The following is a 27,154-nucleotide window of genomic DNA, read 5'->3' as shown; positions in this document are numbered from 1 at the left end:
GAAAGAGGATTGGTGGGGTTGGATCCTCAGGAGAATGAGCATTGTTTTTAGGACAACCACCTCAGCAAAGGCCATCACTCTACTACCAAAGAAGACTCAGTAGAACTTAGGGGTTCACTGAGCCCAGCTTCATCACAGACTTCATATATGTCTTCATTCCAATATTCAGGGTCCCATTTTTCTAATGCCTGTGTTTAACAGAAGAAACTTTGCTAGGCTGGGGGTTTAATTTGTGATGTAATTCAGTGACTAACAGGATGAGACTCTGGGCTTACTGTTCAGAAAACTCAGGCTTGTGACTATAGGAGATAAAGGTATAATCTAAGACAGACATAGGCATTTTCAGGTCATATATGAAGGTCATAGACTAGAAATTTGAAATCCTGGGCTCACCCTTTTTCTCTCTACTTTCTATAGCATGGTTAAGAGCAAAGAGCCAATCTTATTGCACTCATTATTTGACAGAACTGTTCTAAGTTATCAAATACTTGTTCACTGAGAACCTTGTCTTATCAGTACTTGAGTAGTAGTGTTCAGTGGTGATATTGTGTGTATCTGTATTGCCTTTATGTGCCATGGACTACCAGTGTTCTTGTTAATACTGGAAACAGAGTCTTTACTGCCTTTAAACCTAATTAGATTACAGAATCAATCCCTGAAACCTCAAAACTAATTCAAAAAACTCATTCTTAGAATTCAGTTCCTTCAAAACCACTGTTGGTACCCAAATCTATATCAGTCATGGTTCTACAGAGGAATGGAAGCACTGTGTATGTGGCTAATGTGACTGGGGGTCAGCAAGTCTGAAATCTACATCAGCCCAGCAGGCTGGAAACTCTCATGCAGAAGCTGCTGATGTAGTCTAGATGCAGAATTTCTTCTTCAGAGAAAACTCAAGCTTGCTTCTGAGGCCTTTCAACTTATTTGATGAGATCCACCCACATTATTGAGAATAGTCTCCATTATTTAAAGTGAATTGATTATATATATAATCTGCAAAGAAACTTCACAGCACCACCTAGATTAGTGTTTGATTAAATGACTGGGCTCTGTAGCACCTAAAGCTCACCACCACAAATATCAATCACTTATTTGACTCACAGGTCTACAGTGTGACTGTGGCAGCTCTGTCCTGGGCAAGGATGTAAGGGTAGTTAGGCTGCACCTTGCATTCTGTGGGTCATATAAGATGTTTGGCTCTGTGTGTGTCATTTTAAGGCCAGACCAACAGGGCAGCAGCTTCTTGGGGAAACTGTTCTCATGCAATTGCAGAAATGCTAGAGGGCACGGGAAACATGTGAGGTCTGCAGAGAAGCTAGCATATGGTCATTTCTCCCCACCCATCGCTGGAGTAGACATAAGTACTTTTGATAATAAGTGCAGTCTATATGATGAAAGGTAAAATAAACTATGCTCTAATGGATAAAGTTGTTTCCCACAGGCCTGTGGGTTAGCATTTCTTGTGACTATACATGTATAATGGGATTGCACAACTGAGCACATGAACGGTTGGTTATTGGAAACTAGGTTTCTCACTGTCAGAGACTTACGAAATACTTAATTGATTGTATGACACGTTCAGTTTCTACTGAAAATGACCAATCTATTTCCTTTCACGGCCAATAGTAATAATTTATCAGTGACAACATGGTGACACCTCTTAGCCTATTCTACCACTTACCTAAACAAGCATTCATCAATCTTGTACAGTAAAAGTTTACAGATAAGCGAAGAAAGAAGACTAGAATAGCACATGTGGTTGCTATTAGAGGTGGAACATCACTAATAATTGTTGTTCAGCTTGATATAGATGCAGGTGGTTATACATAGACATGTCTATCGATATGTGCATGCTAACATGGATTAGTATACACACAGATATTTCTTTGCTCTGTCAGAAGAGAGGTCCTAAAAGAAATGATTGGCTCAATCAATAAATGGTGGAAAACAACTCTGTCTCCTGTGCAGAGTAATCTCAAATAATTTATGTAGATAGGTCAGCCTCAGGAATGGGAAGCATAACCTTCAATTCCTTAGGTGTGAGCTACTCGTAGTAACCTCTTTCCAACCAGTACTGTGTGGAGAGAAGAGGAAAAAAGAACTTTACAATAGAAAAAGCTGACAAACACTATGTCAGCGGGATGATAAGGTTAGCAAGCACTCGAGTGTTAAGTCGTATTGCTCGCATGTATCCTTGATTGAATGGGATGAAAATGGCACTTTACTTGGAGATCTTCCCCCTCCAAAACCACATAACTACACTATAATAACTAAAAAGAACATCAGAATAATCCCAATGGAAGAATATCTTACAAATTCCTGACCAACATGCCTCAACACTGCCAACATCTTTAAAAATACGCGAAGTCTAAGAAACAGTCACAACCAAGAGGAGCCTAAGGAGAAAAGAGGACTAAATGTAATGAGGTGCCTTGGAAGCGATCCTAGAACTGAAAACAGACAATAGGAAAAACAAGGGAAACACACATGAAGTTTAGACTTTAGATAGTAATAATGTATCAATAACAGTTCATTAATTGCAATCAATGTGACAAACTAATATAAGAATCCAACAGTAGAGAAAAATGGAAGTGGAGGACTGTCAGAAGAAAAAATACAACAATTGCAGTGAAATGATTGGATTGGCTTTTATTGTGATTCATGAATCAGGGCAGCATCTCTTTTAAACCTTCAGACAAGATGTTCTGATGAGCTGAGCCCTGGAGGTGGGATTTATTTGCAGAAAAGGGCTGAAGAAAGCAGAATAAAAGCCAAAACATAGATTATTCATTACAAAGTTACTTTCCTTTTAGGGTTAAAGCAGAGGGGACTTCTTTTAATGCCAGCTAAAATTGGCCTGTTTGGCTATTTGGCCATTATTCCCTCTTCCAATGTTTTAGAGAAGTCAAACAGCTTGCTTTCAGTTTGGTGATGTGAAGCTTTAACATGAGTAACTTCATTTTTGATTTAGTCTAGTAGAACCTAAGGTAGGGACTCAATCCAAATCGGTTATCTCCTACACATTTTATCTAACAGTATGTAGATATATACTTATATATCTGTGCTTATGTATTAATTATTTTTCTGAACAAACAACTGATATTATTACCTACTGTTTTGATGAAAAAGAATAGAAGATTAGAATTTAAAAAAAGGAAGATTTACTAAATTGGTAGAAGGTACAGATACAGCACCTGCTCAAATGTGCCATATCATGAAATAATTAAAATTTTAAAATTTATGCATTAAAATTAAATTCAGCATATAAAACAAGCATGAGGTTATATTTAGATGGTTGAGTATCCTCATGTCTATTTCTCTGGTTGGTTTTTAGTAGCAAGAAGTTGATTCCAGATGTCTCCTGTTTTTATATAATCAATACATATCAAAATTTTCCTTCTTTTGTAGTAAAAGAATAACTTTATATCAGAGTTAGAGACAAGAAAATATTTACAAGTTTTTCAAATAAAATGTTTAAGAGCAATTTTGAAAAAGAATTGTTAGTAATAAAAATTTCATTAATACTAATGAGGCTCGCAATCCACAAGATTTACCTAGGGGAAATATTTAATAGATTATATGATGTGTTTGGTTAATACTGATGATGGCTAATCTCTTTCTTTCAAAATCCATAGTAGTAATCCATCAGTTCAGTGACAGCATGGTGATACCTCCTACTCTGTTTTACCACACTTACCTGATAAAACATTAATCAATCTTGTATAATTAAAAAGAAATGCCAAAGAAGGATATAATAGTTTACTCTTCCAAAGGCTGAGAGGAGGAGTAATTTTGAGGAGTATAGCGTCTTCTATTTTGGAATTAACCATTCACCTTACTTTGATGTCTCATTTACTTATCCATTCTGTTTTGGCTCTGCATTGCTTTGTTTTATAGTGTCTGGGTGTCAACTTTCCGTGACAAATCTTAGTTTTGTTAGGGGTATCAAGTAATGAAAACAAAACACTCCAGAATAATTTTACAAAAACATTTATATGTATTTCAACCTACATTCATCATTTAGATATTACAGTGACCATAGATGAATCTATTTTAGATATTTTATACATTGATTTTTCTTATTATTCACTCTGACAAATAGCTTGCTTCCTTACATCGTATTGTGAATAAAATTTTAAGTTCCAGAGAGAAGTATTCATGCATGTAGCTTTTTAATTAAAAAGAGAATGATTAGTCAACCTTTTCCATGAGATAACCATATGAAGGCAATCTTTAATTGCTCTTTTTGAAGTTTCTTTCTCAATTGCAAACTCAGGTTTCACAATGCATGTTGGGAATGAGTGAGAAGAGGTTGATCTGCTGGTACATGGAGTCTGAACGCCTGCTGGCAGGATGGAGAGGTGCCTGGAAATGCACACTCTTCATCACACTGAATGATGGCAGGATATTTATACTTCCTAAAAGCTGGGGATTAAGACTTTTTTCATCTCTTCATTTTCCTCTCTTCAATATGCCCTGGAGCTCTTGTTCCTTACAGGTGGTTGTAAACACAGTTTTCCCACAAGTTCTGCTTCACGATTTCCTCCACTATGTTAGTGTTCTCTCTCACATGCCATGCTGTGCCTAATCGCTTACTATTTCTGTGTCTTTTCAGACGACATCCTTTGTGGTGCCATAGCACATGGATTTCAGAACCGCCTGTGAGGAGGTGAGTACAGAGCTTTCTGCTTTTCAAACAGGGAAAACAGAATATAAGCAGGAAACACTTGGCTCCAATTTATATAGAGAAAACTCTGCTTTTGGCAGAAGATGGAGAGAGGGGTATGGGCTCTTTTTCTTTCCAGATTATGTTCTCCTTCTGCAAAGATAGGAAGCCTAACTGTGTATGGAAAGCCTCGGACTTTAACTCTTTCTTTAGGAAGACTGCAGCATATTAAATATAATTGAGTTGGTTCTCTCCACCAACTCTGCACTTTTCAGGTAGTGGAAGTGTTGGAAAGAATTCTTTTCACATAAATGGGAATAAATTAGAAGACATCTAAGGTTCCTTTCAGCCCTAAAATTCTATTATTTTATGTTTCTGATATTATTTAAGTAATTCAATATTATTTAAGTATTAATACACAGCAATTTAGATTCTCTGTAGAGCTGTCATCACATTTCAGCACGAGTTAAAGTGGCACATTAGTCTTTCAAGGATGTGAAAGAGCGTTCAAGTGTACGGTTCACTAGTGCATGGACATGGGCCCCCAGGGAATATAACCATTCCATCTTAGGAAGAAAGACTACCTTTTTTTTTTTTTTTTTTTTGCTAACTATGTAACGTTCAAAACATTGTGTTTTCATTCTTCAGGCAAAATAAAAATACATGCAGCTTAAAAATATTTTATATTTGCTTAAAAGATTTAAGGCATTTTTTATGGTATGTAACTGACCCAACAAAAACCAACCATAACTGGATTACCTCTGGTAGTGCTAAAATCAAACCGGGGAAAGACTTCAGTTCTTAAACTTGTGAAGACTGTTATTTTAGTGAAAATGTCGTGTGTTTACAGTTCTTGTGTGAATTTGTGGAACATAACTCCTTATTTTCTTCTAAAGCAATTGAAAAAATATATATTTAAAAATGTTTGTCACAGTTGGTACAAAGTTCAGACTGTAAATATAAGGGTTTTTCAGAAAACTAATAAATTGCTTTTATATTTCTATTCTTATGTTTCTACTTTTAATGCTTTAAGCATAACATTTTAAACATATCTCTATGCTAATACTCATCAATTATAATGCAGTTTACAAATCTTTCTCATGTGTTACACAGAATACTATAAGGTCAGAACATGTAAATTATTCATCTTTGCAACTTAGCACTTATTGGTTCATATATTTTTAAAAATTGAATTAATATTCTAGAAGCTTTGTGTGTTATATTTTAATTGTATTGTTTCAGGTTTTTTTTTTTTTTTTTTTTTTTTTTTTTTTTTTTTGGAGTGTAGTGGCGTGATCTCGGCTCACTGCAAGCTCCGCCTTCTGGGTTCTTGCCATTCTCCTGCCTCAGCTTCCCGAGTAGCTGGGACTACAGGTGCCCGCCACCACGCCCGGCTGATATTTCGTATTCTTAGTAGAGACGTGGTTTCACTGTTAGCCAGGATGGTCTCGATCTCCTGACCTCATGATCCACCTGCCTCGGCCTCCCAAAGTGCTGGGATTACAAGGGTGAGCCCTCGCACCCAGGCCATTTCTGGTTATAATTGCATACTTAATTTTAAATGTAGCAAGTTTTCTATTTCCATTAATGTGCAACCCTTATGTCTTGAGTAGTAAGGCACTCATTGAAACCCAGTGGATATTTGTGTGAATGAGATACTTATGGGACACATGACATTCATATGATAGAGACTGGACAGTGGCCAAATAATATTTTAACAAATGATTTATTTTGAATTTCAGAGGCTGGAAAGATTTACAAGACCTTTTTGTAAACAAAATTGTTTTGATGTACTGATTTGAGATATTTCTCGAATTCTATTAAGATTCAGAAGATTTATTTACAATGGTAATGCTGTGATCACTATACTAGTTCTTATAAATTAGTAATCCTTAGTAATGAAAAGAGTGACAATCTGTTACTGAGATAACAATATACAAGAGGAAATTAAATCACTCATATGAGATATAGATAAATATTGCTGAAGTCACTATATGTGATGCCAAAAGACAATAATGATCAATTTTGGGGCAAATATTTACTTAATGGAATCCATGTGTTCAGGAAAGTGAGGAAAGGGGAAGTTAAATCACTCATATGATTCCTCATTTTTGAGTAGAATGATTTCAGAAGACTTCAAAGAGAATTCAGTCTGGTACTAGGACTTGAACAATGGCTACAATTTAGTTAAGGAAAAGGCCATGATTAAAAGTAATCCAGGAATGGCAATGTAAATGATGAGGCAGTTTGAAGCACTTCGCCTAAAAGAACGTTTAGTGCACTACTGCTACAATGCAGTACAGTTAAGACAAAACAAATTAAATAGTATTTGGCACTTGAAACATGGAAATACTGTGGATGCTTGCAAGAAAATTTGCAGTTCATATTAAGGTCTTTGTCTATTTTTTATAGTTTGTCGTTTTTACATCTGACATTGTGAACATATTTCAAAATTAAAAGACCTTAAATTTTAACATTTCATTAAAATACATGTTGCACTTTTTGAAAGACTAGAACATAAATTAAAAGGGTCTTAATTTTTAAGTAGAAAATGGATGACATTCTACTTTTATAAAGATCCAGTGTAGGTCCTACGTTTAAGAAAGTACAAATTCTTAATAAGTTTAAATGTGAGAGAAGTTAAATGTGAGATTTGTTTAAAGAGTAAATCCATGCAAATTCATAAACATTTTCTTCATTTGCAAAATTTTTCTCCCATTCTGTAGGTTGCCTGTTCACTGTGATGGTAGTTTATTTTGCTGTGCAGAAGCTCTTTAGTTTAATCAGATCCCATTTGTCAATTTTGGCTTTTGTTGCTATTGCTGTTGGCATTTTAGACATGAAGTCATTGCCCATGCCTCTGTCCTCAGTGGTATCATTTTTAAATGAATCATCCATTTAAAATTGTAAGTTTGGTGTATATTTTATAAAGTACAAAATACGTTCATACAGTATCTATATCACATACATTCCTTTATTTATGTGCAATGGTATGCAAAGTTAACAAAGTTTGGAGACAAATGATGTCACATTAATAGAAAGAAAGAAGATGAGTGTGTGTCTTCAGTTTATATTGAAATTTGAGACCAATAATTATGTAGGTGGTTTTCGATATCTAAACAATTTGAGTCCACAGATCTGTAAAGACTTTGCAGGTGGGGCTGTTTTAGGTTTGCAGCACCAACCAGCAACTGCTCCCATGATTTGGTGTCCCATTTTTAGCTCTTAAAACACTTCAGGAAGGAGTGGGGATCAAACTTCTTCCTCTATCAGACAGCCTCCTGGTAGTTTGACTTTGGGGAAGACCGTCTGTAAGTTCCAGAGTAGTCTCTTACTCATTTTCTCTCTCTAGCGGTCATTGCTTCCATACATGAAGAATAGCTGCTTCAAGTATTCTTTTCAAAATTATCCACACCCCAATAGGAGATTATTGATAACCATAATTCTCTCCAGTGAAAGATGCCGGTAGCCATGTCACTGTATACAGGACAATTGGGGATGGCATTCTTAAATAATCTGTGTACAAGGTAAGCAGGCCGTGTGGTGAAGAGTCCAGCTGCCTGGGTTGAATTCTAGCCTTTGCTTCCTCTGGGTCCCTCTGCACTTGTCTAAACTGTAAAGGCAGATGGCTGCATTAATTTTTGTTAAGGGAGAAAAACGAATTAATACTTTTTGTCACACAGTGAGCACTATATGAATAATTATTATTAAACAACAAATAAATGAAATATATGACCACATTTCATGAGTGAGGATCTTAGTCCAGCAACGCTGATTCTAATCAAGACAGTGCCCTGAAACGGAGTTTATCCATCTTCCTGCATCTCCCAGAGAAGCTCTGACTCCAATGCACCTGTTTATCAGTCCCCAGCTTCCCTGCTCAGTGCCTGTTTCTGTCAACAATAAGTGTGTTTTAACTTTCCCATTTCTTCTCCGTCTTCTACTCTGCTACAAGAAATACATTTAGAACACATAACAGTGAACGTATTATCTTCTTGCTCACATTTATGTATGGCGTCTCCCTTACCGTCCACCATTCGCCCATCATACAGGGCGTTGGCCCGCCTGGTCCTCTGCAGACATCTCTCCCTCAGCGGCCCCTGCCGGACTACACAGGCTCAGCGGCGAGCGCACCTTCATTTTCCTGCATCATCACGTGGCGTGCATTTTCATGCTTGCATATCTTTACTCATGTGTTCCTTCTTGATTAAAATGATATTTATTCCTTTAATTATGGTTTCCTCAATTTGTTTTTTTCAAGACAAACCACATATATTTCCTATCCTCCATAAACACCCATCCCTCAAGAATATTAAATTCCCATCCCCATGTTGCTCCTATATCAGATGTCATATTGTGGTTTCATATATATATACTTTCAAAATAAGTACGAGATAGGGCGCGGTGGCTCACGCCTGTCATCCCAGCACTTTGGGAGGCCGAGGAGGATCACCTGAGGTCAGGAGTTCGAGACCAGCGTGGCCAAAAGGGTGGTGAAACCCCGTCTCTACTAAAAATACAAAAATCTTGTAGCTGGGTGTGATGACAGGCGCCTGTAATCCCCGCTCCTTAGGAGGTGAGGCAGGATAATCGCTTGAACCCAGGAGGCAGAGATTGTAGTGACCCAAGATCGCTCCACTGCACTCCAGCCTGGGGCAACAAGAGCGAAACTCCGTCTCAAGAAAAAAATAAAATAACATAAGGTAAAATAAGTACGAATACTATGAGGTCAGGGACTATTGTCGAATTCATGTCTGATTCTCTGTTAATGCTGCACGGTATTTGCAAAATTAATAAATGTGTAGGATTTTAGATGTGTTTCCATGTGCACCAGCTGAATTTTCATGGTAACATGTGTAACATCTCTAACTTCTGGAAACGTATTTTAACCGATCTGTTTTAGCACTTTGTGTGCTGTTTTCTCCAGTAGCTATTTATTGGAATGTGTGTTTGTGTGTGTGTGTGTGTGTGTGTGTGTGTGCTTCTGTGATTTATTCTAAGAAAAAAATCCTCCTCATTCTTTATTTTCTGCAACTCTTGTCTTTTCAGAATTCAAAAGCGAGCTCAAAGACTGTATTCTGTTCTCCAGACAACGATCTAATAATTTGTGAACATTTTACATAGTATTTATGTGAATGATAGCTTTGGCCACATAGAAATTAAATGAGAATATCCTCATGGTTTTGTTTTAGCTCCTCAAACTTTCCCTGGATGATCTTTGGCATCTCTTTGATGTGTACCAAAAGTATATTTCTGGGCTTTCAGGGAAAACCCTTTTCTCATCCTGAAGTTCAAACAGAGCATTATTTGTGATTACCAGCTATTCCATTACACTTCTGGGGGAGAAATGTCCTGGAATATACTGTACTAAAAAATCAACAAATGTGCTCATTTATGATCACTTGGCTTTGATGTATTATTTCATATTGCCACTCCTCAGAGTGGCTTCGCCCCTCAGAAAGGCTCCATGTCGGCCCCTCTCCAATATCGCATTGTAAGCATGAGTGACTTTGTGCAAAAACATAGAAAAATTATGTTCTATATTAGGGAAAGTACAATCTGCTTGTGTTAAAAGATTTTTGTCCTCTAGATATGTTCACTTAAAATTTTCTCTAGATTAGTCAGCCTGGTTTCATGAGCACACGTGTGCTAGTGCCATGGATGAAGAAAAAATGCTTTCCTTGCTCATGAAAAAGCTTCTGTTTTTCCTAAAAAGACATCATAACTTTTACAAAATAATTCTAAACTAATATAAGAGTGTATATGATAGATGGTAAAAGAGTATGCATTAGCACACGAGAACAAAAGCAGTTTAGAGAAAGAGATATCTTTGGAGGCTGCAGTATATAAATATATTCCCATCAATATTACAGAGGATTCTTTTAAAGTAGCAGACTCCCAGCAATAGCCATGGAAATGTATATTCCAAGAGAAAGTCTGGTATTATTTGCCTGGGATAGCGTGCTCCTTAAATTTAAAGATAGATTTCACATATAAGTGATGTAATATGATATTTGTCTTTCTGTGCCTGGCAGTTTTTACTTTGCAAAATGTCCTCCAGCCTTATCTATGTTATTCCAAGTGACAGAATTTTATTCCTTTCTTATGGCTGAATAGTTCTCCACTGTGTATTGGTACCATATTTTCTTTATCCATTCCTGTGTTGATGGGCATTTAGGTTGATTTCATATCTTAGCTGTTAAGAATAATGCTACAATAAACATGGGAGTGCAGATGTCCCTTTGACATACTCATTTCATTTCCTTTGTATATATACCCAGTAACGGAATTGCTGGATCAGTTTTTAATTTTTAAAGTAATCTTCATACTGTTTTCTGTAAGGGATATACTAATTTACATTTCTACTAACAGTATATAAGAGCTCGCTTTTCTCCACATCTTCACCAGCATTTGCCAGTTTTTGTCTTTTTGTTAGTCACCATTCTAACTTGGGTGAGGTGGTGCTACATTGTGGTTTTGAATTGCATTTTCCTGATAGTAAGTGATGTTGGAGTTGAGAGTAGAAGAGTGGTTACCACACACTGGGGCTCATGGAAGGATCAGAGATGGGGAGATGTTAGCCAACAGGTACAATATTACAGTTAGATGGGAGGAATAAGCTCTGTTACTCTATTGCCCAGTAGGATGATCATAGCTAACAATATTGTATATCACAAATAGCTGGAAGAGAGGGTTTTGAATGTTCTCACAACACATACATTATTAGTGTTTAATGTGATGTGTATGCTAATTATCATGATTTAATAATTACACAATATATACATGCATCAAAACCTCACATTGTTTGCCATTAATACATGCAATTACTATTTGCTAATATTTTAAATTTGAAATTAATTAACCAATTAACTCTGAGGATAAGTATATATCCCCATATATATATTCCACTATGTTATATGACTCAATAATTATTAAAAGAAAATGTCATTTCCAAAGTGGTCATTATTCCTATGGACTTTTTGGTGCAGAATAAGAGCTAAAGATTATATTCTGTCTCAAAGGAATTACCTTTTGTGTCTGTGACAAATGGGAATGTTAAGTGCATTTGCTAGGGAGAATATTTATATTAATCCAGATTAACATACGTATTCTGGATAAGTGACAAAACTCATGGACTTATTTGGTGATTACTTAGGTAATAATAGCACAAGTTCAGAAATCTTTACAGTCCATTTTCACAATTCCCCAAAGTATATAAAGCCAACATATTGGATTAGGCATCAAAAATCTTGGGTCTTAAACTAGGCTCTGTTTTTAATTAACTATGTTAATTTGGGTAGTTTACTTCACCTTGTTACCCTTATTTCCTTCTAGGTATAAACTGTGTGTGTGTGTGTGTTTTCATGCATGTCTGTGCATGTGTGTATGCATGCATGTGTTTGTTGGTGACTAGGAATGCTGAAATACTGGAGTTTAGAGTAGGCTTGGGCAGTGGGAGGGGAAATGGAGAAATAGGAGTCTGTTCCTTCTTTCTGAAGTGATGGAAATGTTCTAAAATTGATTACAGTGATGGTTGCACACCATTGATTATATTTTAAAAAACACGAATTGTACATTTTAAAGGGTTGAATTGTATGGAATTTGAATTATATCTCAATAAAGCTATTACCTTTTTATTTTTAGATTATAAGTATTACAAAACCTCTCATTATTTTAAAAATGTAGTACATGTACCATAATCCTTACTCCCCACTTCTTTGTGTGAATTTTGGACATCGTTTTCATTATCCGAGAGTTCGCTTTACTTAAAATCATTCTCCTTTTCCCTTGCACCCATGATAAGTATTCATTTTCAGGCTCATCAGAGTGTGTTTTCACCACTTCTTAAATGTTATTCACTGTATGTTGCTGTAAATTGGCCACAAAATTACAACCTATAAACTAAGTATAATTTTTCCTCTTTTTTCTTTTTTTTTTTAATCTGAAGACAAAGACAGGAATTTGTTTGCTGCAGGATGGTAACCAGGAGCCTTTCAAAGTCCGGCTGCACCTAGCCAAAGATATTTTGATGATCCAGGAACAGGATGTGATATGTGTGTCTGGTGAGCCTTTCTATTCTGGTGTAAGTAACTTTTTCTTCTGTTGAATTTTTTTGTGTTTGTTTTTGTTAATAAAAATGTTTATTCACAGACCATTTTAAATATGTTTTTCTTTCAGTGTCTAGTCAATGGTTCTGCATGTAATTTTTGCTTACATCATTAAGTAAGCAGTGGCCCTGTATGAGAACCTTGCCTGGGGTCCATGAACATGCATTTTGGGCCCATCTCCAGCCTATTGTCTATGACTCCTAGCTGTCATCATATGATGAGAGTGACACTGGATTTTCTGATCGTTCTACCTTTTCACATAGAGAATTAATTGAGAACTGCGCATGGTGGTGTCCTCTGCTCTGGTCTTATGTTTCATGAACTTGGACTATTGAGAGTGGTGCCAGGGTGGGGCCCATCCTTCAGCATCACTGAAGCAGGAGACATTAGGCAGCGGTCACTGAACTCATCGTGAGTGATGTTCCCCTGGGATAGTGTCTGAATGATTCTGTGGACCTCCCTAATAGAATTATGCCCAAGTGCTGTAGCAAATTCTGTTTTCCAATGCTCCAACCCATTGACACATTACACTGCTCCTAATCTAGCCTCAGAAAGAGCCATAAATTACAGTGCAAAACTGATTGCTGTACTTACTCATGTCGAGGCAGCATAGCTGTGGAAGACATCCTTAGATGAGATTAGATTTTATTCCACTAAAAGACATTGTCATAAAACAAGTTCTGGAGTTTATCATTCATTGTATAATAATGCCATTAAAGGCATCTTTTTTAACAATGTTGCCATATGTGATCTCAGAAGAAAATTATAGACAGTAGCGTGTAGTCTGCTCCCTGCTTTTCCCAAACATCTGCAGCTATTTAGCATGAAGATTTAATTTGTACCTTATTAATAGACTTACCTTGGAGTGTTTAGTAGCTGGCAAATAATGCTGAACTTGAATTCTCACATCACTTCTTACTAATACCCTATGGGAGTAACTCAAGGCCCTAAATCAATAGGCCTTTGCCAACTAAAGATAATGGACATTTTGCAGACTGTTAACTATTCTTTTGTCACAGACCATTTAAATCATTCTGAATCATGGGCCTGGATGTCAAGGCTGATTAAACTGTTCCCATGGGTTGTCCTTTCTTCCCTTTGGTTAATAATAGAGAAGTGGCATGAGTCATACAACTCTCTAGAATAAATATATCACACTGGTCCCGAGATCAAAAAATAAAATCAGTAAAATTTACTACTTCAATACTGAGACAATATTATTGATTTCAAATTTCACAGTCAATAATAACTGATACACATAGACCTACTTGCTCCTTAAAAGATAATTGTACATGTAAATAAAGCTCAGAGTGCTGGGAAGACTGAAGGCAGAATAAAGGAGAAACATCTTATGGCGTTGTCAACAAATTCAAAAAAGCATTTGAAAATTCAACACCCAGGCCGGGCGCGGTGGCTCACGCCTGTAATCCCAGCACTTTGGGAGGCTGAGGCGGGTGGATCACAAGGTCAGGAGATCGAGACCATGGTGAAACCCCGTCTCTACTAAAAATACAAAAAATTAGCCAGGCGCGGTGGCAGGCACCTGTAGTCCCAGCTACTCAGGAGGCTGAGGCAGGAGAATGGCGTAAACCCGGGGGGCGGAGCTTGCAGTGAGCTGAGATCCGGCCACTGCACTCCAGCCTGGGCCACAGAGCGAGACTCCGCCTCAAAAAAAAAAAAAAATAAAATAAAATAAAAGAAAATTCAACACCCATTTTCACAAAACACTTTAAGCAAGATATGAGTAGACAAGATTTTTCTTAATCTGACAACTGTCATCTAATTAAAGCCTCTCTCTAATATGTTAGTTAACATTGAACATTCTCTCTGAGTTTGAAAGCAAGTCAAGGATAATACCTTGCTCACTAATCAATGTTGTTCACCATGTTCCTACAGCAAGTCACAAATTATATATAAAGAACAAAAATTATAGAGGAAGAGGCAAAATGGCTTTTCTTATAGATTTCATGATGGTATGCACAGAAAACCTTAAGAATTCTACAAAAGATAGAATAACACAAAAATTTAGCAAGGATGCTGGGAATAAGGACAATAGCCCAAGTCATTTGTGTTTCTAAAACTACCTACAAGCAACCAGAAATGAAATAAAAATGCAATCCACAATACATCAGAAAGACAATATACTTAGGAACAAATTTAACAAAAGATGTATATGATCTCTGTCTTGAAAACTATAAAAACTATGTTGAAGGAAATTAAAAAAAATAAACAAATAATGGAGAAATATGCCATGATTGTAACTTGAAAGCTAAGTGTTGATAAGCTGTCACATCTCTCCAGATACCCTAAACCAGTTCAAAACCCCAAAATATTTTTGCAGATATGTAGAAGTTGATTCCAAAATTCACATGGAAGTATAAAGGAATTACAATAACCAGAACAATCTTGAATAAAAAGAGCAAAGTTGGAGGGTTTATTCTAACTGATTTCAGAGCTTGCTATAAGATTCTAATAATAAATGCAATGTAATGCTGTAATAAATTCAAGTATGTCAGTCAATGGAACATTATGAAGAGCCCAAAATAGACCCACTCTTATATGGTCAGTTAAGTTTTGTTTTTCTTTTTTTTTTTTTCCAACTGTGGTAGAATATACATAATATAAAATGCACCATCTTAACTATTTTTAAGTATAAAGTTCAGTAGCATTTCGTGCATTCACTTTGTTGTGTAACTATCACCACTATTCATTGTCAGAATTTTCATCATGCCATACTGAAACTCTGTACGCACTGAACCATACTCCTCCTCTTAACCCCTTGTTAACCACTGTCCTACTTTCTGCCTCTACATTTGACTATTTTGGGTAAATCTTGTAGGTGGAATCATACAATATCTGACCCTTTGTGGATGGCTTATTTCAATTATCATAATGTCTTCAAGGTTCATCCATGTTGAAGGATATATCAGAATTTCATTCCTTTCAAAGGCTGAATAACATTCCATTGTGTATTTATACCATCTTTTGTTTATCTACTCACTCAGCAGTGAACACTGAGTTTGTAGAGCATCATTATTATTAATTGATCTTTTCCCCCTATATTTTCTTCTAAGAGTTTATAATTTTTGCTCTTACTTGTAGGTTTGGTTATATTTTAAGTTAGTTTCTATTCTGTACATGGCATTAGTTAAAGGTCCAACTTCATTCTTTAGCGTTTGGATACCCAGTTCAAAATAAATTACCATATACACAAGGGGGTTTTTATGGCCTCTCTATTCTAGTTTATTAGTCTATATATTTGTCTTTACGCCCGTAACACACAGTTGTGCCTTTTGTTTATTTGTTTGTTTTTACTGTAGCTTTATAGCAAATTTTGAAATCAGCTAATTTTGGATCCTTAAGATCTCAAATACATTTTAGAATGAATTTTTCTATTTCTTGAAAAAATACCATTGCAGTTTTTATAAGGATCATGTTGAATCTGTAGATCACTTTTAGTTGTATGGGCATCTTAATAATAGTAAGTTTTCTGATAGATGAACATAGCATCTTTCCATTTATTTATGTGTACTTTACGTTCTTTTAGCAATTTTTTGTTGTTTTCAGTATACAAGTCTTTCAACTCCTTGCTTGAGTTAAACCCTTAGTATTTGATAATTTTTGATAGTATTGTTAAAAAATTATTTTCTTAATTCATTTTTGGATTATTTATTGTTAGTGCATAGAAATGTAATGGATTTTTAAATTTTGATTTTGTATTCTGCCACTTTGCAGAATTTATTAGTTCTAATAGTTTATTGTGGAATGTTTATGGTTTTCTATGTATAAGATTATGTCATCTGTGATCAGAGATAATTTTACTTATTCCTTTCAAATTTGGATGACTATTATTTCTTTTTCCTGCCTTATTACTCTGGTTAAGATTTCCAATACTATGCTGAATAGAGTGGTAAAAGCAGGCATTTTTTTTCTTATTCCAGATCCTAAAGGAAAAGCTTCATTTTTGAGTATTTTTGAGTATGGGTTTTTCATATACTGCCTTTGTTATGATGAGGTAGTTTTCTTCTATTCCTAGCTGGCTGAGTATTGAGGCAGTGTTGAATTTTATATCGAAAGGTCTTGAAATTTGTCAAATGCCTTTTTCTGAATCAATTGAGATGAACAAGTGTGCTTTTAAATTTTTTTCTTCTGCTCTATAAATTGTTTTTCTTACTTGAAAGTACTTCCTGGGACCCCTGTCCCAGGAAGGAATTCTAACTTCTAGGTCTGCCTCTGAGGAAAGCCAATCTACAACAGAGAAAGTAGCACACTGTAGTTTCAGAGAGCCAGATTTTCTCTGGGAAAACTCCCTTTTTCTGTTTTTTAAAACCTCCCACTGGTAAAGGCCCGCAGACACCTCTGTATTAAAAGATACCCTCTTTAAACTTGACCCTTCACAGTGCATTGTTTGTGTTGTATTGCCACAATACATAGTCCATGTGCTCTCTGGACAGGGATCACCCCACTTACCAGCTAATTACGAGATGCATTTGAGACAGTAAGAGATTAGGCCAGAGATAATCATCCAACTTTGGAGAGCAGAAAGTCTTATCTGAGTATTACAACAAATAGAGTGTTAACTCTCAGTCCGTGTAAGTGAGTGGAAAGGTTGGGAGAATGCTCTAAGGAAAGGCAAATGTCAGTCTGAACCCTAGGCAAGGAGCTATTTTGTTATCTGGAAGCAATGCTCTGAAGGTCTGGGTGGAAAATAGGACAGTCAGGGGCAAGGGGCTGAGAAGAAGATTGCTATCAGGCAGTTTACTCGTGAGGGGGATAAATGAAGCTCCACTTTGCTGAAAAATCCTGAGAATTATAGAATGTTGTAGTTTTTTCTCCAACTCCACAACAGGGAGGAAGTTGTTTATATTTTCAGGTCTATCACATTAGCTGAAAGCTGCTTCTAGGATTGTCTTTGCCTGAACTTTTGACCTGCCTTGCTCAGGCTGAAAGAAAATGTTACAGTTCAGTCAAGCTCTTCTTGCTCACTGCACAGAAAAAAGCCAATACAATGAGACAGCCAGTACTGCATTAGAGGAAGAGTTTAATACTTGCAAGGCAGTGAAGCAAAGAGGACAGGAGATATTTCTCAAATCTCTCTGCCTGGGGATTTGAAGACTAGGGTTTTAAGGATAGTTTGGTGGGCAGGCAGCTAGGCAATGGGTTCTACTGACTGGTTGGATCAGGGCCTAAATCACAGTGCTGCCAAAACTGTCTTCAGGCATTTAGTTAGCTCCTGGGTGGAGTCACTTGTCTGGGAGGCATTAGCTGGTATACTAGAATGCAAAGTCTGAAAAATATCTCAAAGACTAGGCTGAGGTTTCACAATAGCAATGTTACCTAGAGGGGCAACTGGGGAAGTTACAAACCTTCGGACACCTGGCTATGTGAATCTTGAGCAGTAAGCAATTATAAAAAGCAAGCTAGGAAACAATGCCTAGGTGCTGTTTATGCCTATATCTTAGCAGAATTCAGGTCCCTAGCATAATTATAATTTTATGGCCTTCATTAGTTTTACAAAGACAGTTTCAGTCCCCAAATAGGGAAAAGGTTAACTTTGGGAACGGACTATCCTCATCCTTGCTTTAAACTATAAACTAAATTTTTCCATTAAATTATAAAGTAAATCTCTCCCATAGTTATTTTGGCTTAGGCAGAGAAATAAGCAAAGGCTTGTGCGGTTAGAATCACTAGGGAGTCAGTTATGCTAGATTTCTGTCATTGTTAAAATTGTGCAAAAGTGGTTCCAAAAACCCTTGTGGACTGGGACTCAGGGGTGGCAGTGGGACAAGGTCTGGGATAGGGAGTTACTGGTAAGCTCGACAATTTCTCTATATCTATACCAAAGGCAGGAGAGGCTTCCATCAGCCCCAACATTAACCTACTGTCCATGGAGGATAAATAGTGGGATGTGAGCCCAGGCAAAAGGCTCGCTCTGAGGGAGGGGGCACAGAACTGAGCGTTTGGAGAAGCTCCAGTCGGCCAAAATGTTGGTATCTGAAAATCAAGGATTGACAGATGGGCCAAAACCCAGACATCATGCCAAGTGATGCTCTTAGCTCCTTGCTCTGAATTCCTGGACATACTGTAAGGCATAGCTCAGTTGCAGAAACCAGAATCGAGAATTCATGGTAAGTATGTAAGGGCAGCCTCTGTGAGAGGGCAGGATATAGGATTTGGATAGTGAAGGGACCCCTGGGAAAAGGCTTTGCTTCACAAACCTCTAGAATTAGGAGAGGAAACTATGGGAACAGGTAATAATCCCAGAGTCAGCACCAGAAAACCACCGGCTGATGAACCTGTAGCTGGGCTCCAGGGCTTTATCAGGGTGAGTTTCTAATGAAGGTGACTTAACAATAACCCCCATCAAATGGGGCTTAAACCTGCTCATCACTCCCTGATTAGTGGGTCTAGGAGTTTATAATAGAAGTCAGGTAGCTCCTGAGAGGCTTGAGGAGGTGGCGCAGAGAAAAAACACTCTGACATATTTAGCACATCTGACTCTAATTCTCGTTATGCTGAAAGTCCTATAAAATGTTGATCATTTAGAAATGTGTGTCAACATTTTCACCTACAAGAGACAGCTAGAGAGTTAAAACTGAAATATCCATGCATTTACTGTGACTTCTATCAGCAAAATACTGCTTTCCCCCAGTGCCTTTTATTAGCTACTTTTGAAGAACATTCTGTGATTTATTCAGAGATTATACAGTTGAAGTTTTAGCATTGAGTTCATATCAGATAAAACCTGTTTCATCTGTGATAATTTAAAAATAGTATCAAAACGTAGGCGGCAATTATTCAAGATCTTTAGATGCAGATAGTAGAGTGACTGTTGATCAGAATGATGCATGGCAGTTGTCAGATAAATGTGTTAAAGCTTCAGTTAACATACAAGAAAGTGATAATCTTCCCCTGGTGCTCCAGGGGAACTGAAATCTGACATTCAGTTCCTGTCATCCTTCTGAACGGTTTACCACTCTAAGTCAGAGATATCTGTGGCTGTTCTCATGATAGTATACCCTTCAATGTGCCCTGAAGGAAAATTAAATTTAGCCTGTGCTAGTTTTAAATATTGATGAAATATTTTTAAAAGGCGAATGAGAGTAAAATCAATACAAGATGGCTATCTATTTTCCCATAGAGACACCAATTACAAAGGTGTTGCTAGTTAAAGATAGGAAAACCATGAAGAATCATGGAGTTTAAATTCCAAATATGGCAGAACTATCAGATAAATAGCATCAGTACAATCAGTACCTCAGTGTAATGGGTACCATTAGACTTTAAAATCAACCAAACAACTTCTTCCAGTTTCCTTGTGGGATAAAACATGCAATTAGCAATCCCACAAGTGAAACCACAATTTCCTGAAGATAACATTAAGAGAACTAGTATCTACTATTAACCTTGGAATTTGTACTGGCTTCCACATGGGTGTGACATGATATAGGATATGGCTCTTTGAGGTTCATTATCTGTGAAAATGTGATCCAGAGAGAGAATGTATCTAGACTAGTGCACTTATTATGGATAGATTCTTAATAGGTCACCTGGGAGGGATGGTGTGTGCAGGCCTAGATAGGAAGGTTGTTCTTTCTTTTTCCCACATCACAGAGCTACTCACTGAAATCTGTCAACATAGAGATCAGAGTCTGTGTACACACACACGCACAAAATACACATTGTCTATATTTTTTAAACTTGTAAAAATAACTCTTGTATGCCAATGTTATCATTTGTTTGCTGATTTTAATGAGATTGCATTCTTCTTTTTTTAAAAAAATATTGAATTGACAAAGAATATATATATTCAAGGTGTACAATATGATGACTTGATAGATGTATATACACATTGTGTAATGATTGTTGCAGTAACTTAACATATCTATCACCTCCCCTGCTGTACATTAGACCCTGAGATATTGTTCGTTTTATAACTGAAAGTTTGTACTTTTTTATCAGCACTTTCTATTTCTTCCACTCCCCAGCCCCTGGAAGCCCACCATTCTAATTTCTGTTTCTATGAGTTGGACATTTTTAGATTATGCATGTGCGAGGTCATACAGCATTTGTCTTTCTGTGCCTGACTTATTTCATTAAGCATAATGTCCTCTGTGTTCATTCATGTTATCACGAATGGAAGGGTTTCCTCCTTTCCTCTGGCTGCATTGTGGTCAACTGTGTATATATATGCTTTATGCATTCATCTGTTGACAGACACTTAGGTTGTATTCTATAAAATTTGACCTATTCTAAGTAAATACAACTGATTTTTTAAAACATTTTAGAGATAAAAGTGGTCATGGGTTACTAACATTGATAAAAGACGCTATCAGTTTAATCTTGTTTTTACATTTGATTGTATGTCTATAAATTTTGCAATACAAAGTATTTTATGTTTGCGCTTCTTGTTATTTGGTCTTTTTGGGTAGACTGACATTCCAAATATGTGCAATAAAATTAAGAAAAGGAAGGCCGGGCACTGTGGCTCACACTTGTAATCCCAGCACTTTGTGAGGCCGAGTGGGCAGATCACAAGGTCAGGAGATCGAGACCATCCTGACTAACACGGTGAAAACCCGTCTCTACTAAAAATAAAAAAAAAGATGCTAAATCTACTCCGAGGCTGAGGCAGGAGAATGGCATGAACCCAGGAGGTGGAACTTGCAGTGAGTCGTGATCACGCCACTGCACCCTGGCCTGGGCTACAGAGCAAGACTCCGTTTCAAAAAAAAAAAAAAAAAAAAATGGAAGAAGAGAAACATTTTTCAAGAGTAGAAAAATACTTACAGATGGGCAAGTATTGTTTATAGAGTTGTGATCTTATAACACAAAGATATACAAAGGCTTGCTCTTGAAACCGAGAGTGTCCTTCTTTTATTATTAGAGATTGTTAAATTGAAAAGACAGTGCTGGAAACTCCTTCTATTTCTCATATGATGTTTCATTTTTGACAGTCAATAATCACCACTAGGGACATTTATGTTCCTAATTTCCCAGGGCTTATGCCATTCCAGATATGGCAGCCCTGGAAGAAAAGATTGTGGCTGCAGTGAAAACATTGTCACTGGACTCCCTGGTGGTGGCCGCAGTGGGATTAGCCCGAGATGGTCACAGTTGTAGTCAGCCCGCGGCAACACCATCGCGGGTTCCACAGTTTGGGCAGCAGTCCCCAGGGACTACTGCCTGTGTCTCCTTTGATTAGGATAGACAGAGCAGATGCAGTTGGAGGTGTTGGTGGTGTTATTTGAAGCCTCTTCCAAATGTAGAAGCAAATGAATGATAACGTTTACCACAAGAACAATGGCACCCACAGAAGATACCTTATTAACAGAGTTATTTTTGTGTGTGTGAAATACATTGCTAAGTATAAGATGCATATTGAGAATATTTATCTTAACATTTTTTGTTAAACCTAGCATTGTTAAGGCCACTTGTTATTGTGCATTTTGTTTTATTTTACCTTTAAAATAATTTTAATGAGACTTTCTATATACATATAAAGCAAATTTACTTCAATACTTAGCAACTCTTTAATACTTAGTTTTTCTTATTTTTTGTACCTATTTTGTCTTTCTATGGGACACTAAAGGTGACTCCTTCCGTCTTCCTTTCTGTTCATAACTCTTTGACAGATTGAGTCCATTATTTAAACTATTGAATTTCTGATTTGTATTATTATGTTTTTCACTTCTAAATGGATATAATACTATCTATCTCATTGGATAATTGTGAATATGAAATAAGTGAATGCAAGTAAAAGAGAGCACATTCTCTGGCACATAGTAGGCGCTCAACAAATAATATCTTTGTTAACATGACACATGATACAATGTGGGTGTGTATAGACATGGTGATGCACGGAGTACAGAGGTGTAGGTCAGGAACTGCTTTCCAGAGGATGTGGTTAAGGTCCCACCTCTTAAATAGCAGATAGAATTTTACAGGATATATGTAATTTTACAAGACATATGTAGGTAACATTCAAAGCAGACAAAAAGTGTATGCAAAATTATCAATTACCAAACCATTAAAAAGCGTGCCATAATCAAGGATTGCTTTGTCATGGGACATGTTACCCTCAGGATACAGTTGGGAAGGATGTAAGGTGGGGTAGGTGCAAGGTGTATTGGTGGGTTGTGGTGCCATCAACGAAGGGAGCAACTTAAGTAGGAAAATCAGGTTTTAGAGTGGTATAAAATGAAGTTGAATTGAGAACAAAAAAACTTAGACCGTTTAGAACCAATGCAATTTTAGCCGGGCGCGGTGGCTCAAGCCTGTAATCCCAGCACTTTGGGAGGCCGAGACGGGCGGATCACGAGGTCAGGAGATCGAGACCATCCTGGCTAACACGGTGAAACCCCGTCTCTACTAACAATACAAAAACTAGCCGGGCGAGGTGGCGGGCGCCTGTAGTCCCAGCTACTCGGGAGGCTGAGGCAGGAGAATGGAGTAAACCCGGGAGGCGGAGCTTGCAGTGAGCTGAGATCCGGCCACTGCTCTCCAGTCTGGGCGACAGAGCGAGACTCCGCCTCAAAAAAAAAAAAAAAAAAAAAAAAAAAAAAAAGAACCAATGCAATTTTGCCATAGACTGATATCAAGATGGGAGCTAAAATCAGTTAATTAAAGCAATGATGCCTGGTTCCACTAGCTTATCAGTTACATTGCTCACATTTGTGATTTTACAGATTTGTCATACTTACAAAAATATATATCATATTTACACAAATGAATTTTTATAACATTAAATTTGAGTTTTAAAGTTCAAGAGGGCTACGATCAATCATGTGCCCATCAGCAGCTTAATAATAGATAGAGATGGATGATAGATACATAGATGCATAGATAGATAACAGGTATAGACAGATGATTGATTGATAAGTATCGATAGATTAACACTGTTTTTATTTTTTTCTTCTTCCATAAAAAGTTTGACAGTTTGATGTATTTTGTTATATTTTGATCCCTTAGCTCTCACACTGAGTTTTGGAGTTTGAGAAAGTCTGCCATCTATCTATTTTTTCTTTGTAGGAAAGCTGTCTCTTCTTTCTGAGTGTTGAAGATTTCAGAATCCATACCCATCCATGCCCCATGGTAATCTGCTGTGTCACTCTGATGTTTCTATCTGAAGATTTATTTTCTTTGCTTGGGAGTCATAAGACTGGAATATGAAGATTTATGTATTTCTTCAATTCTGAAGAAAGTTTAGCCATTATCTTTGAAGAGCCTCCTATTATCTGTGTTCTTTCCTTCAGTAACATTTGGATGGATGCTAAATCAGCTTCCTGGATTCTCCATTTTCTTACGTTTTTTCATATTTTGAACTTGTCTGCCCTCTGTGGACTGCTAAAGGCAACTCCTCCCATCTCCACTTCAGTTCACTATCTCTCTCTTTGGTTACATTGAGTCTATTATTTAAAATATTTATTGAATTTCTGATTCTGGCTATTATGGTTTTCATTTCTAGAAGCTCTATTCTATTTTATATTTGCCTCATAGTATTTTACATCACGATTATACATTTGATATCTCCTTTCTATTAATATTAATCTTGTTAGAGAATCCTATTTATATGCTGTATCTATAATTGCAAGATCTGCAGTCTGTATAGATCTGACTCTGTTGTCTGTTCTTTGTTCTGCTGCTGACACACTCACTATGTTCTATTTCCTCCTGGGATTTCTCACTGTGGGCTCATGGTTCTTGGCATTCTATGAGTATCCCTCAGTTTGGCTGTATAATGTGTTATGAAGACAGAATTTACATTTAGTTCTTCCAGGTGAAGGGTATATTAGCAACCCAGATATTCTTTAAACTAAATTCTCAGTTGGGGATATGAGGCCACACAGGTAAAGACAACTCATCACAAACTTACCTGTGGGCCAGTTCACAAAATCTCAGGAGAATTGGTTTTTAATCCTTTCATCCAGATCTGAGTTCAAGATTGGCAAGCTTTTTACTATAATCCTTTGCGTGATAGGAATCGTTTTTCATACCGACACACTAAGAGGGTTTTCTATGCAGGTAATGGTGCCTCTCCTCTCCTGCCTGGTCCTTTCAGTGGTGGCCCTGAATGGTTGCCTTTGGGCCCCTGGTTGTACAGACTTCTTACTTGTGAATCTTTATACTTAGTCATCATTCCTGACAACCGAGACATTTTTCCTCTTTCCTTATTACTCTGGCTGCACGTTTGACATTATTCTTGCTTATTTTATTCATCATTTTATTGTGTGTTGTCTTGGAAAGGGATTTTAGTATTTCTAACTCAAAGGAGCGTTAGACTCAAGATTAGTTGTGTGTGTATGCATATGCGTGCATATGTGTGTGTGTGTTTGTGGAAAAGCTATCAGATCTGAAGTGGTACAGGCCTGGCTTTTAATCTCAGTCTCCCCATTTGCCAACTTTGTGAACCTGTGTGACTTCTTGCTTTCTCTGAATCATGGTTTCTATGAGTGAAAAACAGACACCACTTACTATATATAATTCACTGTGGCAAAATTAAATGAGATTGCATTGCCTAAGCGACCAATACAGGTGAACAATAAAGATGGTTCTCTTCTTCCTTTCAGCTTCTAAACTGTTGTTGTGTGCTTATCTTAATCCCACAATCTTATCTGAGATCAGAAATGTTTGCTAAAATAGTAAAGGAATTACTCATCTGGATAATTGTTTCTTTCTCTAATTCGCTTTGCGTAAAACTTTAAATGATTAACCTGGAGGAGTAATTTGAAGGGCATAAACAATCTTTCTGTTCAAAATTACAAAACAAAACTTCTTACCTTAAAATAAATCTTTCGCGAGTGAACAAATGTTCTTTAAATGCAAATGAGTTTCATTATTATTGCTTTAAACCAAAGAGTTCTCAAAATGGCAGTAATGTAAAGCAGCCTAGAGGTATTCCAAAGACTATAGTCTTATGAAGTTTATACTGTTTCTGTAGAAAAACATTTCCATTAAGTAGGTAATACTTAAATGAGATTGAATATTAACTAATAGGCTGAAATCTATATTGTTCTGGAAATCAATAATCAGGACACACTAGAAAATGAAAAGAAATAGATAATAATGTAAAAATAAGGTTAACATAATTGAAGTAAATGTTTACCTATACCTATACATGTTAACATAATAGATCAAGCAGTAAAATTTTTGGTTAAAATTTCTCATTTTTGTCAACAATGTATTTGTAATATCCTCTTTCCATGAAACAGTTCCTCAGTTGTTTTAGTAGCACAACTAGAGAAATTTAATTTTAAAAAAATACATTTTTCTCCTTTCCAAGCCAATAAAAGTTCATCTTTCAGTATATTATATAAAACTTAAAATATTTTTGTATTTAATCCACATAATTTTGCATGATGCTCGCTATCATACATATTGTTAATTTTTACTGCATATGTGGAAACAGGGTAAGACAGCCACCTTTTTTAAAAAATTAATAATAAATTTAAAAATGAAATGTGGGTAACCAAAATTCAGAGTTTAAATAAGTCTTTTAATTTTCAGAGCATTAAGAAGGCAATGGTTGAAATTTATCTTTGATAAATGGATTGCTGTTAATGTAGCTAGACATTGAGGAGACTTGATACATGATAACGATGGGTGATTATGATGACAGAGTGAAATGGATAATGTTCTAGGTGTTCAAATATTGAGCCACATACTTCATCCACTTTTCATTGTAGCTTAATATTTTTATTTTTACAATGTTAATGCTTTTATCTTCATGTTATTTTAGATTGTATCTTTTCTCTCTTCATCTGTGAAAGCAGTCTGTGCAGTCTTAAACAAAATGTCCCAAGTATAATTAAACTTGTATAATCATCAGTATGGATATTGGGTTTTGCACTGGGCATTCACTCAGTGATAATCTGTGGTTTGTGGGATCATTTGCTTCCACACTAAATATTCCTGGATTGCCATGGAGGTTATAAGCATAGTTATACATGTGCACATGCATGGAAGTGGTTCTTTAGTTCCCCCTGCTTCGTTCCACTCTAAAACACTAAGTCTGTTACTTTCCTATACAGTGGGCCTGGATCCACATAGCCAATATGTCAAATGTGTAGCACGAAAAGTGAGAATCAGAGTGAGAATTTAAGGCCTTCTTACTTAAGAGCATAAATTTTGAAATCTGTATTAAACAATAGTGATGATTTATTTTTCTTATTTATGACTTTCAACACTATTATTAATACATGAGTTTGCAGATTAGCTAAATCTTGGAAATTTGAGGTGTTACTGTGGCTTATATTTGATTATGCTTAGCTCTTGGTAATTCACAGAATATTTTAGAAAGATTACTTAAACTGTTTGAAGTGTGTTTGAGACATTTTGTTTATGACTACCTATATTTGTATCATATCATTATTTTGCTAAT

General features: G+C 36.5%; 1 protein-coding gene across 4 annotated transcripts in view; it reads left to right on the top strand.

Annotated features, from left to right (window-relative positions):
- Positions 1–27,154, top strand: part of SNTG1 (syntrophin gamma 1) — a 929,093-nt gene that overhangs the window by 519,571 nt on the left and 382,368 nt on the right. For all 4 annotated transcript variants that reach the window (XM_030938149.1, XM_030938152.1, XM_030938151.1 and 1 more), the window contains 2 exons: positions 4,616–4,669; positions 12,615–12,749. In XM_030938149.1, coding sequence (XP_030794009.1) covers positions 4,643–4,669; positions 12,615–12,749 — 162 coding nt within the window. In that variant the 5' untranslated portion in view covers positions 4,616–4,642. The remainder of the gene's footprint in view (positions 1–4,615; positions 4,670–12,614; positions 12,750–27,154) is intronic.

The sequence above is a fragment of the Rhinopithecus roxellana genome, chromosome 9 (genome assembly GCF_007565055.1).
Source record: "Rhinopithecus roxellana isolate Shanxi Qingling chromosome 9, ASM756505v1, whole genome shotgun sequence".
Taxonomy (NCBI): domain Eukaryota; kingdom Metazoa; phylum Chordata; class Mammalia; order Primates; family Cercopithecidae; genus Rhinopithecus; species Rhinopithecus roxellana.
Note: the sequence above shows the minus strand (reverse complement) of the source record. Positions and strands in the feature narration are given on the sequence as shown.